General features: G+C 43.6%; 1 protein-coding gene across 1 annotated transcript; it reads left to right on the top strand.

The window, feature by feature from the left end:
- Window positions 1–402: 402 nt before the first annotated feature.
- Window positions 403–15,745, top strand: NXT2 (nuclear transport factor 2 like export factor 2). The gene is made up of 4 exons (XM_089678278.1): window positions 403–473; window positions 5,223–5,309; window positions 12,407–12,551; window positions 13,791–15,745. Exons 1-4 carry the CDS (start codon window positions 459–461, stop codon window positions 13,967–13,969), a joined length of 426 nt encoding a protein of 141 aa, XP_089534404.1. The 5' UTR covers window positions 403–458; the 3' UTR covers window positions 13,970–15,745.
- Window positions 15,746–16,419: the final 674 nt, after the last annotated feature.

The following is a 16,419-nucleotide window of genomic DNA, read 5'->3' as shown; positions in this document are numbered from 1 at the left end:
TGTATTGAGTATGGTGCTTTGTACAGTGTATTGTGTGTGGTCTAGTGTATTGTGCTTTGTACAGTGTATTGTGTATGGTGCTTTGTACAGTGTATTGTGTATGGTGCTTTGTACAGTGTATTGTGTGTGGTCTAGTGTATTGTGCTTTGTACAGTGTATTGTGTATGGTGCTTTGTACAGTGTATTGTGTGTGGTCTAGTGTATTGTGCTTTGTACAGTGTATTGTGTATGGTGCTTTGTACAGTGTATTGAGTATGGTGCTTTGTACACGGTGTGGTATACAACGGGTACCTAGAATGCATATGAAAAGATATGCGGCGCCATCTAGTGATCAAAATGTGAAGCGCATGCAGACGGAACCAAAATTGCGGGAACTTGTTTCTAGGAGAATCAGTTAAGGGACGGACAGGAAGGCAGAGTGTGCCGGGACGGTAAAGGAAAAGTGGAAGTTTGGAGCAATGGCTGCCGCTTCTGTGAGTATATCCAGTTGGAGAGATTATGAAGTAGCTGAGTGTATGGAGAATTGGTGTGATGTGATGAAGCTCTGAGCTGGACTCACAATGGTCGCGCTGATGAATTCCCCGCACAGCCACACAACCCACTTCCTGACCCTCAGTTGACTACACCTACTAGTACTGTATCTTTGAATAGGTGTCACCTGGACCAGGCTACATACACTCGCCGGACTATTTATTGGGTACTCCTGTTCAATTGCTTGGTAACACAAATTGCTAATCGGCCAATCACATGGCAGCAACTCAATGGATTTAGGTATCCAGACGTGGCGAAGACGACTTGCTGAACTTCAAATTGAGTATCTGAATGGGGAAGAAAGGGGATTTAGGTGACTTTGAGCATGGAATGGTTGTTGGTGCCAGACGGGCTTGTTTGAGTATTTTAAAAACTGCTGATCTGGGATTTTCACGCACAACCATCTCTAGGGTTTACAGAGAATGGTCCGAAAAAGAGAAACTCTCCAGTAAGCAGCAGTTGTGTGGACAAAATTGCCTTGTTGAGGTCAGAGATTGGGAAGACTGGTTCGAGATGATAGGCAACAGTAAGTCAAATAACCACTCATTACAACCAGGGTATGCAGGTTACCAAAAACAAAGAGAAAAGAAATAGGCTGCACACCTAATAGGCTAACCTTAAAAATTTTTTATTCATGAAAACCATGCATAATAAACATAACATCAGAGATCCGGCGTCATACCCAATCACAAAGACCCCTAACTCCCAGAATAAAGGCTCTCCCATGTCAGACACTGATTATTATTATTCAGTATTTATATAGAGCCAACAGTTCGCTCAGCGCTGTACATTACAAAGGGAGACCGAACATGTGACAGTACAATAACAATACAATGCGATACATGAGGGGTTCGAGGGCCCTGCTCTTTCGAGCTTACAATCTAGGAGGGAGGGGATAGTGGTAGAGGAGGAGATAGCTGTGGGGGATGGAGTGGTTGGAGGAGTAGAGTAGATCGGCAATTAGCAGGGGGTGGGGTAGGCTTCCCTGAAGAGATGGGTTTTCAGGGTGCGCCTAAAGGAGAGGAGAGTAGGTGATAGTCTGATGGATTGGGGTAGGGAGTTCCAGAGGATGGGTGACACCCTGGAGAAATCCTGGAGGAGGGCATGGGAGGAGGAGACTAGGGAACTAGAGAGAGGGAGGTCTTGTGAGGAGCGGAGTGTGCGTGCTGGGCCGTACTTGGAGATTAGGTCAGTGATATAGTTCGGGGCAGTATGGTGGACGGCTTTGTACGTCAGTGTTAGGATTTTGAAATTGATCCGTTGCGCAATCGGAAGCCAATGGAGGGATTGGCAGAGGGGGGTGACGGAAACGGAGCGGTTGATAAGGTGAATGAGTCTGGTTGCCGTGTTCAGGATCGACTGAAGTGGGGATAGCCTGTGGCGAGGCAGGCCAGTGAGGAGGGAGTTGCAGTAATCGAGTCGTGATATGATGAGGGAGTAGATGAGCTGTTGAGTGGTTTCTGGGGTTAGGAACGTGCGGATTTTGGCGATGTTGCGGAGGTGGAGTCTGCATGAGTTAGTGATTGGACTTGGGGCTGGAAGGATAGGTTGGAGTCTAGAATGACCTGGGGGGCTGGCCTGATAGTGGCATTGTTGGACGTGATGGAGAAGTCAATGGAGGGTGGTGTCTGGGCTGGCGGGAAGACTAGGAGCTCGGTTTTGGAGAGGTTCAGTTTAAGGAAGTGGAGAGACATCCAGTCTGATATGTCGTTTAGTAGGTTTGTGACTCGGGCGGAGATTGCGGGGGTGAGGCGAGGGGTTGAGAGATTTGTGTGTCGTCGGCATAGAGGTGGTAGTTGAAGCTGTGAGAGTGTATGAGTTGGTCAAGGGAGGAGGAGTAGATGGAGAACAGAAGGGGCCCGAGGACAGAGACTTGAGGGACCCCAACAGAGAGGGGGAGGTGGTAGTGTTATAGGTAACGCTGAAGGATCGTTGTGATAGGTAGGATGAGAGCCAGGAGAGAGCGGAATCTCTGAGGCCGAGAGAGTGTCGTTTTTTGATAAGGAGTGGGTGGTCGACTGTGTGGAAGGCCGCAGAGAGGTCAAGGAGTAGGAGCACTGAGTAGTGGCCGATAGCTTTGGCAGTTAGGAGGTCGTTGGAGAGTTTGAGTAAGGAAGTTTAGGTGGAGTGTAGGGGACGGAAGCCAGACTGTAGGGGATCGAGGAGGTTGTTGTCGTTGAGATGAGAGCTTAGGCGATTGTAAACTAAGCGCTCGAGGAGTTTGGATGTGAATGGGAGCAGGGAGATGGGTCTGAGGTAATATGTCCGGTAGGGAGGTATATTCCATCAGGGAGGCAGACACCCAGTAGACGGTAATATGTCCACTGGGTGTCTGCCTCTCTGATGGAATATAACCCCACCCCCCCAAAACACAAACCAATCCACCCCCACTCTCCCAAACAAACCCAACCACCTGAACCCCACAACTTCAATCCCCCAATGCTCCTCCCACAATGACCCCCCCCAAAGAAAAACCAGCCACCCCCCTCCCTGTGGTGGAGAGAAGGGAGCTGAGGAAAACTCTCCAGCCCACTGACACCCCCCAGACCCCGTTAGATGTAATGATTGACCCACCGACACCAAATGCGCCATAAAGTAGACAATATGAAGCAGACTGCTATGTATATGCAACCTATACAAATAATAGGTGGTGAACCAAACAGATGGAGTGTAAAATATGGGCTGCAGCCTCAGAGTCCAATCCAATATATGGTAACATAAAGTCTAATGTATCCAGGCCAGATGAAAATGGCAGATGAATGTAGTGTAATCCACTGGAAAGGATGCACTGTGGTCATGGATGTAGAAAATATATAGCATGGGCAGCCTGCTGAAGTGGACCGGTTAGTGGCCAGGCAATGCAATCACTGTGTGATAGGAGTGAGCCTCGACATGGAGTCCAGTAAACACATGAGCAGTAGATATCAGCATCAAGGAGAGAACTATCACAGCAACATCAATGTGTATGGCCAGTCCAGCCTGTGCTAGACTGCACAGCTGATGTGACTAAGGTAACAACACAGGGTCGCTAGTACTCACGATCCGATGAGACCACCAGGGTCCTGTGCATGAAGCCGTGGCTGTAGTCCTGCTCAAGCTATCACTCCAAAAGTAGCTACCGGCCATACATGATGAACACCAGCCGTATCCAAATAGGCAGTGTAGTAAAGTCCAGTGAAGCACCATGCGGTGTGGAGATGGCGCGCTGGAGGGGAGGGGGGGTGCGTGGCCACACTGACGCAGTTCGTCTCGCCTACTTCCGGGACTTCTTCAGAGTCATATGCAGAATACCACCTCTAAACACACGTCCAACCTTGAAGCATATGGGCTACAGCAGCAGAAGACCACACCGGGTGCCACTCCTGTCAGCTAAGATCAGGAAACAGAGGCTACAATTCACACAGGCTCATCAAAATTGGACAGTAGAAGATTGGAAAAACGTTGCCTGGTTTGATGAGTGTCGATTTCAGCTGTGACATTGAGATGGTAGGGTCAGAATTTGGCATAAACAACATGATAGCATGGATCCATTCTGCCTTGTATCAACAGTTCAGGCTGGTGATGGTGGTGTAATGGTGTGGGGGATATTTTCTTGCACGTGTACAGTCAAAACGCACACGTTCCTGCATTAAAAATGGCTGTGTGTATAAGTGGGTGCTGCAGTGACTGTCGGCTGGAACCAAACAGAATCGGCAAAGAAGAATGTCACCAGCACACCGAGGATCACCAATATGGGTCCAAAGGTTTTAATGAACGATCACATAGTTACAGCAAGGCAACGTTTCGGAGTCTCGCAGGACCCCTTCATCGGGCATGTGACGAAACACATCACATGCCTACTGAAGGGGTCCTGCGAGACTCTGAAACCACGGCTTACCTGAGTATTGTTGCTGACCATGTCCATCCCTTTATGACTACAGTGTACCCATCTTCTGATGGCTACTTCCAGCAGGATAATGCACCATGTCACAAAGCTCAGATCATCTCAGACTTGTTTCTTGAACATGTCAATGTGTTCACTGTACTCCAATGGCTTCACCAGATCTCAATCCAATAGAGCACCTTTGTGATGTGGTGGAACAGGAGATTTTTATCATGGTTGTGCAGACGCCAAATCTGCAGCAACTGCGTGATGCCATCATGTCAATATGGACCAAAATCTCTGAAGAATGTTTCCAACACCTAGTTGAATCTATGCCATGAAGAATTAAGGCAGTTCTGAAGAAAAAAAGGGGTCCAACCCAGTACTAGCAAGATGTACCTAATAAAGTGGCCGGTGAGTGCGTGTTTGCCTTTGTACATATCCCTTACATGGTGGATTGATGAGATTAGTAGTTAACTCAAGTAACGTAACATAGTTTTTCCTGTCATTGGTAATGTTGGATTTCCTTGCATTCCATGAATGTAGGGTTGCCAGGCATTTCTACCTGTAATTTCTTTGCCAGGCAATCTCAGGTGATGCAGTTTCCTTTCCTCTTCCATCTCTGAAACTTCTGCTTCAGTTTCCGAAAGTAGAAAACCTGAGTATATTGTCTGCATGTCTATTTCTGTGACTCATTGCAATTTATTTCTCTCTCCTTTTTTTTTTTTTTTTTTGTTAATGTGGATTTATTTTTTATTCTTGATTTTAGTTTTGGCTTCACTATACATTTCTAAGAGAAAATAACTGACATAATTTTTCTAATTAATAGGATTTCAAGACTGATGTGGATCTGGCAACCAGAGCAGCAGAAGGATTTGTTAATCTTTATTATGAAACCTTTGATAAAAGGAGGAGGGTAAGTTCTGTTCTTTTGTATATTTCTTTTCTCTTTGTTAAAAAAAAAAAAGACTTCTTAAGAATTTGAATCAAACTTATGAACCTTACTTGATCTTGATATATCAGGGAGTGAGATTGGTTTACCAACTGCATCCCTACTTGAGCTACAGTGAAGTAAAATAGTGTAAAACCAAAAAACTAACACACTGTTCACTCTATGAATAGAATTGTTGTTGAATGCTGATGAATGTACTTAAAGCAGAGCCCCACCCAAAAGGGGAAGTTCCACTTCAAGGCTCCCTGTTAAGGATTGGCACCTTTTGGGGAGCAGGGTACCTGATTTTGACAGGTACTCGCTCCCTTTTTCGCTGCAATCACCTAGGCTGAAGCCGCAGGCTGTCACAGTCGGGTGCCCACACTAAAGATGCTGGCACCAGAGAAAGAGAGGACAGCCGATGAAACTGACTACGGTGAGGACACCGCTGGATCAAGGGACAGGGAAGTGTCTGTTTTTTAAAAGTCAGCAGCTACCGTTTTTGTAGCTGCTGACTTATATTTTGTTACATTTTTGACTGGAGTTCCGCTTTAGAGTACAGTGAGAGAGATAATCGATAGAATTGCTCTGACCTCTGACTCGGCTTCCTAATGGTGGCACCTTTCAACTGTGCCTGCGCAATGTTTGTTGCCATGGTTGCTTGTAGTGTCAACCTGGGGCACATGTGACAATATAGGAGCACAATTTGGAGACACTTGTCAGCCCATAACAAGGAGGTGCCTGAATAAAGGACCCCCAGATATTCCTTAAATGGAAGCTGTATATGTGAAAGAAAAAACTTTTAAATTGACATAACATTAAATTTTATAGGAGATTTTGACGATTGGGTTTAGATCTAATTTATACTTACAGGATTTTTTCCATAAACATGATTACGTGATTGAAGTGAGCACAATTTGACCTTTCTAGGGCTCATTCACACTTCATGCACTTTGAAACACCATATTGCACTGTGCTGGAAACGTACATTCTGGCCAGCGATGCCCTGTGCTTGTAAAACCCAGGGGCACGGTTAACTTTTTTTGTTTGTTTAATCATTTCTGTGCACCAGAGCTTGCTGGTGCAGAAACACAGCGTTGAACAGAGCTGTAGGTGTGCTACAGTGTGGGACAGAAAAATGCAGATATGTCTCAAAGGGAACATTTACTCCATGGTAAATGTCTTAGGTGGCATTTCCTGTTCTTTAGAGGGGGTTTCCGCTCACTCTTCCTGTTGTGTGTACAGGAAAGGAAATAATGGGATATCTTGCCAATGGGACTGAGCCAAACAAATCCTAATGGAGGTTGGCTTTAGGTGGTATTTTCTAAAGTGTGGGCCACTTGAGGTCACAGTTGTGTTGTCCCTGGGCTGTGGGTCGCCCGATCACCTGCAAATTCTGACTGGGAGGGGAGGGCACTGCACTACCAGCATTACGCTACATCTCCATAGTGGAAGCTGGTAGTTCAGTGTGTCTACACTAAAGAGCACTGCTAACCCCTTTTGCTACTTCTGTATTAAACAGCAGCAGATTGGGAAGTGGCACATTGTGTACTAATTCATTAATAAGTTAAAGTGTTTGTAAACCTCAGTCATGAAATCTGAACATATACAATATCTGTATTGTTTACATATCTCTCTCCAAAGTGTTATTTCTCTCTGGTGCTTTGTTCCTCTCTTATCAGCTTCTGTCACTTTGGACAAGTTGTCTCAACAGCAGAGATAAAATGGTCATGAAGGAGGAGAGCTCTTCACCCAGCTTGTCTATTCACAACATAGCTCTGCATCGTTCCTTCGTTCCTGTGCCACGTGTGAAGGCGGTCTGCCAATCGGCTCTCACACATTGTACGAGAGCTCTAACTGCAGCTCCCTACCCACTCCCCTGTGCTACTGACAGATGCAGAAGGATTTTTTCTAATTTTTAGCACATTTGAAGGAATGTAGAAAAGAGAAGACTGCAGATAAACAAGTAAAACTTATATAGCAGGATTTGTTTCATCTCTGTGTATCATCTGAAGCTATTTACTCCACTAGCTACAGTGAGGAACAGAAGTATTTGAACACCCTGCGATTTTGCAAGTTCTCCCACTTAGAAATCATGGAGGGCTCTGAAATTCACATTGTAGGTGCATTCCCACTCTGAGAGACAGAATTAAAAAAAAAAATTCAGGAAATCACATTGTATGATTTTTAAAGAATGTATTTGTCTTGCACTGCTGAACATAAGTATTTGAACACCTGAGAAAATCAGTGTTAATATTTGGTACAGAAGCCTTTGTTTGCAATTACAGGGGTCAAACGTTTCCTGTAGTTCTTGACCAGGTTTGCACACACTGCAACAGGGATTTTGGCCCACTCCTCCACACAGATCTCTTCTAGATCTGTCAGGTTTCGGGGCTGTCGCTGAGCAACACGGAGTTTCAGCTCCCTCTAAAGATGTTCTATTGGATTTAGGCCTGGAGACTGGCTAGGCCACTCCAGAACCTTGATATGCTTCTTACGGAGCCACTCCTTGGTTATCCTGGCTGTGTGCTTCGGGTCGTTGTCATGTTGGAAGACCCAGCCACGACCCATCTTCAGTGCTCTGACTGAGGGAAGGAGATTGTTGCTCATGATTTCTAAGTTGGAGAACTTGCAAAATCGCAGCGTGTTCAAATACTTCTGTTCCTCACTGTATATGAGAAGATTTACAGCCACTTTAATAGAAGATCTAGTTCCCCACGGAATTATTCTTTTGCATGTGCAGAGTGGGAGGGGGGATACCAAGTTTCTGCAAAAATTGGATAAGCAGAGCTGGAACAGTGATGGAAGAAGGCTGCAGAGGTAAGTAGTTTTAGAAGAAGTTTACTTGTGTGAGTGGTGGATGAGGGGTGCAGAAGTGAACAGTGGGTGAGGTGTGCAAAGATGAAGCATTTGACATGGAAGAATTCCAATTTTTAAAAATGATTGTGATGAGGTTTTAATGTATCTGTGTAATATTTGGCTTGTAACACAGTAAGCAAAGCATATTTTGGGGGTATCAGGACTGTGGTGCATGTGTGCTGCGTATATAGTGAGTAGCTCAGGTTCTAGATATCTATCGCCTTCTACAGTACTAACAGGGCGGTGTGGTCACACCCTACAATGCCTTGGCATTGCTCTCCTTGGAGTGCCCCAGGAATTTCACAGGTCTGGTCACATGATTCTCGGAAATCTATTGACTGTTCTGCATTATAATTGTTTCATTAACCAGATGTTAACGCTTCACTTTTTTTTTGGGGGGGGGGGGGGGTGTATGGTAATAATTCTCTTCTGAGTCCCAGTATAATAACCATTTCCTTATTTGGATCCGTGGACTGAAATTTTTTGTGTATGTGGTGGTGTTTTTGTTTAGTTTTTTTATGGGAGGCCAGGGTTCTGCTTTAACCACTTGCCCTCCAGAGGATTTACCCCCCTTCCTGACCAGGTCATTTTTTTGCGTTATGGTGCTGTGTGACTTTAACTGACAATTGCATGGTCATGCAACACTGCACCGAAATGAAATTTACATCCTTTTTTTTTTTTACCCCACGAATTGAGCTTTCTTTCGGTGGTATTTGATCGCCTGTGCGGTTTTTATGTTTTGTGGTATTTAAAAAAAAAAAAAAAAAAAGCCTGACAATTTTGAAAAAACAAAACAATATTTTTCACTTTTGCTATTAAACATGTCCAGTAATAAAAATTAAGAAATCAAATTTCATCATAAATGTAGGCCAAAATGTATTCTGCTACATGTCTTTGCTAAGAAAAAATCCCAATACATGTAAATTAATTGACTTACGTGAAAGTTATAGCGTTTACAAATGACGGTATATATACTGGGATTTTTTTTTAACTTCTAGGAATGGTGGCGATTAGCGACTTATAGCAGGACTGCGGCAGGCATTTTGACATCGGGGGGAACTGACTTGGTGTCACTGACATCCCCAGTGACAACACTACAATGATCAGTGCTAAAAAAAAAGTGGTTAACGTGGGAAGATCAAAGGGTTAACTGTGTGCTTTTTGTACTGTGTGCTGTGTCCCTGTGCTTCACTGTAAGCACACTGCTTTGCATGACCACGCAAAGCAGTGTGCACGAGCTGACAGGGAGGAGAATTGTGTTGTTTACAAACAGTTTTCCTCCCTGTCGGAGAAGCTCGGCAATCACCGGGCGCCGGTGAGTAATCACTGGCCAGGACCTGGTGATTGAGAGCTGCGAATGGCGGCACGGGTGGGGAGCGCGTACGCCCCCTACCCGGAAATGCAAAATCGCGTGTATATATATGTGATTTTGGCCACCCGTGCCGCCTTGTAGCAGTATTTCTGCTATAGGGTGGTCAGGAAGCAATTAAGAAAGTTGGGAGTGCTTCAGTGAATGTCCCTTTCAAAAAGGTTGCTGTCCTCACACATTTTCATGCTAGGGTGTAATGCTTTAATCCAGTGAACACTTGGGAGATCTGTAGCCCTGTCATATACATCCGTGTTGAAAAATTCTGACTACAAGGCAGAACCTGTTTCTAAACCTAAAAATAATGAAAGCCCTGGCTTATGTTTTGCCAATTTTTAACTGTTTTTAGCTTTGTCCATAAATGTACCTATGAGCATAGACAAGTCTTCCAGTGCGTATGGACTCCAGTAGAGGGCAGCAGACAACCTTGGCTGTCTCCAGAGAAAATTTGGATACTTTATCTCTTTTGACCCCCTAAAATTAGTTTTAATGCTGCCTACGTCTGCTTGCTCTTTCTCTTTCAACAGACATGAGGAAGCAGGCATCCTTGCTAAGGTCTTTGTATTCTGTGTATAGATTTGGAGATAATGTGAGTCTCTCAACTATCTTATGGTGACAATGGCAAAAATTAAGGCCTTGTGTATCTTCAGGGCTTGAAATCCTAGGAGGTCCACAGAGATCCAAAAACTGATGTGAAAATTGAAATAGGTACTTGAAAAATAGCAGATGATGCTTAGGATGTGGATGATTCTACGTTTTTGAATGCTCCTTTTATGAGGTCCTGGTGGTAATCAAATCCAGGATCTGAGGATGCCAAGGTTAGCAGTGCTAGTCATTAATGTGTAGATATATGCAAGGATGCACAGATCTTAAATACAGAGCTGTGAAAATGTATTTGCTGTCTTCCTGATTTTTTTTTTATTTTTTTTGCATGTTTGTCACACTTGAATGATTCAAACCAAATATATTTTAATAGTACACAAAGACAACCCGAGTAAATACAAAATGCAGTTTCCAAATGATGATTTCATTTATTAAGAGAAAAAAGCTGTCCAAACATGCCTGGCCCTATGTGAAAAAGTAATTGCCCCCTAAACTTAATGATTGGTTGTGCCACCCTTAGCAGCAATAACTGGCAATGAGTCTTTCACATCCCTGTGGAGAAATAATGGCCCGCTCTTCTTTGCAGAATTGTTTTATTTCAGCCATATTGGAGTATTTGTAGGCATGAATGGCCTTTTAAGAGCCATTCAGAGGGTGGACTTGCTGGTGTGTTTCAGATCATTGCCCTGGTGCATAACCCAAGTGTGCTTGAACTTGAGGTCACAAGGTCAACTGATGGCTGGACATTTTCCTTCAGGATTTTCTGGTACAGCGCAGAATTCATGGTTCCATCAATTGAAATTTATTTTCAGCAACTACAAATGGTACTCAGTAGTATGTATGGCCCCCACGTGCTTGTATGCATGCCTGACCATGTCGGAGCATGCTCCTAATGAGACGATGGATGGTGTCCTGGGGTATTTCCTCCCAGATGTGGACCAGGGCATCATTGAGCTCCTGAACAGTCTGAGGTGCAACCTGGCGGCATCGGATGGACCAAAACATGATATCCCAGAGGTGTTCTATTGGATTTAGGTCAGGCGAGAGTGGGGGCAATTCAATGGTATCAAGTTTTTCATCTTCCAGGAACTGCCTACATACTCTCGCCACGTGAGGTCGGGCATTGTTGTGCACTAAGAGGAACCCAGGACCCACTGCACCAGCGTAGGGTCTGACAATGGGTCCAATGATTTAATCCCGATACCTAACTGGCAGTCAGAGTGCCATTGTCTAGCCTGTAGAGGTCTGTGCTTCTCTCCATGGATATGCCTTCCCAGACCATCACTGACCCACCACCAAAATGGTCATGCTGAATGATGTTGAAAGCAGCATAACGTTCTCCATGGCTTCTCCAGACCCTTTCATGTCTGTCACATGTGCTCAGGGTGAACCTGCTCTCATCTGTGAAAAGCACAGGATGCCAGTGGTGGACCAGCCAATTCTGGTGTTCAATGGCAATTGCCAGTTGAGCTTTATGGTGCCGGGCAGTGAGTATAGGGCCCACTAGAGGACGTTGGGCCCTCAGGCCACCCTCATGAAGTCTGTTTCTGATTGTTTGGTCACAGACCTTCACACCAGTGGCCTGCTGGAGGTCATTTTGTAGGGCTCTGGCAGTGTTCATCCTGTTCCTCCTTGCACAAAGGAGCAGATACTGATCCTGCTAATGCATTAAGGACCTTCTATGGCCCTGTCCAGCTCTCCTAGACTAACTGCCTGTCTCCTGTTTCCTCCATGCTCTTGAGACTGTGCTGGGAGACACCGCAAACCTTCTGGCAATGGCATGTATTGATGTGCCATCCTGGAGGAGTTGGATTGCCTGTGCAACCTCTGTAGGGTCTAGGTATCACCTAATGCAAACAGTAGTGACACTGACCCTAGCCAAATGCAAAACTAGTGAAAATGTCAGAAAAATTGAGTAGGGAAAAAAATGTCAGTGGCTGCCACCTGTAAAACCATTCCTGTTTTGATGGTTGTCTCATTGTTGTACCTGTTGTTAATTTCATTAACACCAAAGCAGCTGAAACTGATTAACAACCCCCTCTGCTACTTAACTGACGAGATCAATATCCCAGGAGTGTAACTGACTTGATGCTGTACTCTGATTTAAAAAGTGTGTTTGAGCAGTGTAATTTGGAGTAATTTTATTTTTATCTGCAATTTTTACTGATAAAAGTATACAATTATAAATTGCATGTATTTCTTTATATGTTATTTAGAGATCAAATTATTTCTAGAACTGATTACTGTTTTGCAGCAATTGACCAAGTTGTACATGGACACTGCTACATTAGTCTGGAATGGAAACCCAATATCTGGACAAGAGGCTCTGGTTGAATTCTTTGACATGTTGCCATCCAGTGAATTTCAAGTCAACATGTTTGACTGTCAGCCTGTTCATGGTAAGAAAGGGTGAGATGGGTCCCTTTTTATGGGCTTCTTCAGTCTTGGGTATCGTTACATTAAGAGTCCTCTCTGCACGTTAGTCATTAGTGTGCCTACTCTGAACTGGAACTTCTACCTCTATGTTTAAAAGCTGTTGCATTTGCAGTAGTATGGATGTACAGTCTGTTGTGGGTAATTTTTTAAGAATGTAAATTCTAACATCTTCATCCTCCGTCATGTTCTGCCATGTACACCATGCCTGTTCAAAAACTTTATGGTAGACTCATGAACAGGAATATTTGCTAGTTCCAGTGATGTCTTTTTTGCTCTTGGGTTCTTCTTTACCAGTTAGTTCCAAGTGGTTCACATACTCTTTCTTGCCACTGTAATAAAACTGGAGGCAATTAAAGTGTTACTAATCCCAGAACAGTAAATTTAGTCTGTATAAGTAGTAAAGCATGCTTGTTCTAATCACTGTGGAACCTAAGGCGTTAATCCTCCACATTGTGTAAAAATGGCTGCTTGAACCTGTCTTCTCTGATTCTCCCCTTCTACTGTCCTCAATCCAACTGGTGATAGTACAGAGCTCTAGGAGTCGCTCTGCACATGCTCAGTTTAGTATGTATGTCTAGGGTGTTTTTTTTTTTCTTTTGGAGGATGCATGTGATCAGCACAGGGCCAATCAGCACTGTCCAGACAGAGGGTCAGGGATTATGCAGCCTCATAGGACATTCAGAGGAGAATGAAAACTCCTCATACGAGCTTTAACCAGTGCTTAGCTGGACACTGATAGAAGTCACAGGACTGCTATATACTGCTGATGAGAAAAGGTATTTAGCAGTTTATATTTACTACAATAATTGCATTTCCATGTTCTGTGTACAGTGGGGGACCAGATATAGTGAATGCAGGGTCCTGGGTTTAGTAACATTTTAAGACCAACTGTAAGTTAACGTACAGAGACACAGATTTATTGCGTGTCTTTGTACACTGTGTAGCAGGTGGCATATTTAAGCCTCTGGCCTCCTCACCTCTTTACAGCCAACAGCCTCTTTGCAACCATGAAATCTCGTTTTGCTGTGATCAAGCCTATTTATGTGATGATGTCCAGGTATCCCCTAATCTGTACCTTGTCCATTTTAAATACCATGATGCATACTTGAAAAATGTCTTGAATTGCACATCTAAAGTTTTTTTTCTAGTCCTTGCTGGAAACAAAAACATTAACCCAGGTATAACCTTTCTTTTCTTTCAAGAACAAGGGACTCAAGGACAGAAGACTGTACTGGTTGTTACTCAAGGCTCTGTGAAATTTGAGGGAAATAAACCTCGTTACTTCAACCAGAACTTTTTATTGACTCTCCATACTTTACCATCTAACCGGCTGTGGAAGATTGCCAGCGACTCTTTCCGCTTTCAGGACTGGGCCAGCTAAAGTCAATCGGCTTACAACTTTACTTAAAGCAAATCAGAAAAAATGGGAAAACTACTACTAGTAATGTAAAAGTAGTGCCTGCAGGTACCTTGCATATTTTTACAAGCTCCTCCACCTATCCAAACCCAGGCATTCTGTTGTGGAAAGTGAACTAATAATTCATTTGGTGAGATTCAGGACGGGCTGTGCAAAATCTCAATAATAAAAAATTAAAGTGTATTTGTGTGATAATCTAGATTTTGTTTTTGTAAAGATGCTTAAGGCATCTGGAATCCTTTCCAATCCTAGTAGCAGTTTAACATTTTATTCTCAGCAGAATTTACTTTAAAGCAAAGGTGACCAAAGTGGTTAACCATTGTATATTTTTTTGATGGAAAAAAAACTGTTTTATACTTATCTGCTCTGTGCAGTGGTTTTGCTCAGAGCGAGCCCCAAACCTCCTTTTCTGGGGTCCCCCTCCAGCGCGCTCAGCTCCTCCTCTTCTGTGCAGCTATAGCAAGCTGCTTGGTATGAGACCACTCATGGGGGCATGCTCCTGGGCTGGGATGTGCTATCTGTGTCCATTGATGCATGCGGCTTGGCCCCAACCCCATTCTCTCCTCAGTGGGTTTGACTGGCAGCAGCAACAGCAGCCGATGGCCCCCGCTGCCATCAGAGCCTCTAGTGAGACCAGGAGGATAAGAGCTGTAGCAAAGGGCACAGTGCTGGATCAAAAATGGACCTGGGTGTTTAAGGAGGGGGTGTGGGGGAAAGCTGCTATTGAAAGGTTTTTTACCTTTTAAAGTGTTACTAAGTTTACGTAACAAACATGCTATACTCACCTGCCTTGTACAGTGGCATTGCACAGAGCAGCCCCAATCCTCACAAGCAGCCAATGGCTCCTGCTGCTGCTCGAGTGCTGTGTGAAGAGGAAGAGAGGGGAGAATAGATGTAGCTGTGCACAGTGCTGGATCTGTTCTTCCCTCTCCTCCTCTTCACACGGGGGGGGGGGCAGAGAAATAGAAAACCTTTTTTTACCTTAATGCAAGAAATGTATTAAGTTAAACATTTTTAGCTTTAGTATCGCTTTTTAATGCAGAGGATGCATTAGGGTAAAAAACCTTTTTTCTTTTATAACCACTTTTAAACATTTCCTAGCCTGCAATGCTGAAGTGCAGGTACAACCTGTGTTGCTCTTCAAGTCAGTCTTTATGGATTTTTGGGTCAAAAGCTTAAGTTGTACCTAGAGCTGTGAGGCAGCCCAAGTTGAAATTAAGAGTCACCCTTTTCTGGCACAAAGCCCCACCCCCGTCATTTAACTGTTAAATGTCCAAGTGGCTTAATCTCGATTTAAGGCTTCATGTACTGCGAGCGCCAGATGTCACAAAGACATTAGGACAGATTTGAAGATTAGCGCAGGTACTTGTCATGATGATGCAGTGCTTGTACTTCAGCACTCTTGTAGCCTTGTGTGTAGAGTAGTATTGATGTGTTACAACAGCAGCCAATCAGATTTCAGTTTAGGGCATTCTGGTTGGCAACAAGCTTTTAATAATTGTAATGAGTTACTGCATGATGCAGTATGATGTACCTCATTACATCAGGAATATGGCTTACTGAATCTATAGTCTGGCAACCCATCTATGTGTGTACCAGATCAAATATTAAACCCCCGACGTTAAAACAAAAACATTTTGGAATAAATAAGTTGACTGTATATTTGTATTTTTTTTTCCATTTTTTTAAAAAGTTGTATATGTTTTGTAATATAAAGCTGATAAAGAAATGTTTTTGTAATCATATGTGTTAGTTTTTTTGTGATGTCGTATTATGTAATTTTATGTTGGCTGAATCTACTTCGTTTGGGTGGACTTGCTCTCTAAACCCTTCAGATACATGACTGGAAAAAAATGGAGGAGTATGTTAGACATACACATCTAAAAGAATGCGGAGCAGGCGTTTGTATGTATGAAGTCTGGTGCAATTATACAAGTAATAAGAGAGCATTGTTTTATTAACAAAGCCAGGTGAGTGAAACTATTGGGAAAAATAAATGAGAAATACATACAATCAAGGTATGAAACATACAAGCACGTTGAAATGATTAGGCTGTAGATGACAAGACGTCCAGGCTCACCGACAATGCTTCCTGTAGGGGATGTAAGTTCAATCCACAACATGTGTTTCAGGGATGATGGCTGATTTCCTCTACCCCAGTGCTTAAAATGGAGTCTGAGCTCTCAGGATGCAACTCTTCCTTTTCTTAGAATGAAGACTAATGGGAGCTTTTATTAACTAGATTCTGGTTTCTGCAAACAGTACTTTTATTCTGGGCTCCATCTAATGGCCAAATTTAATATTGCAAGAAATAGACATAATGAAAGTTCCCTGCTGGTGGCAGAACAAATATTTTTGATTTGTGTTTCCTGATTAAGACCTACTGGGGGCATATAATTATAAACCTATGGGCC

The sequence above is a fragment of the Staurois parvus genome, unplaced genomic scaffold (genome assembly GCF_062004578.1).
Source record: "Staurois parvus isolate SC_StPar_1 unplaced genomic scaffold, SC_StPar_1.0 ptg000202l, whole genome shotgun sequence".
Taxonomy (NCBI): Eukaryota; Metazoa; Chordata; class Amphibia; order Anura; family Ranidae; genus Staurois; species Staurois parvus.
The sequence above is the reverse complement of the archived record's forward strand: the minus strand, read 5'-3'. Positions and strand labels throughout refer to the sequence as shown.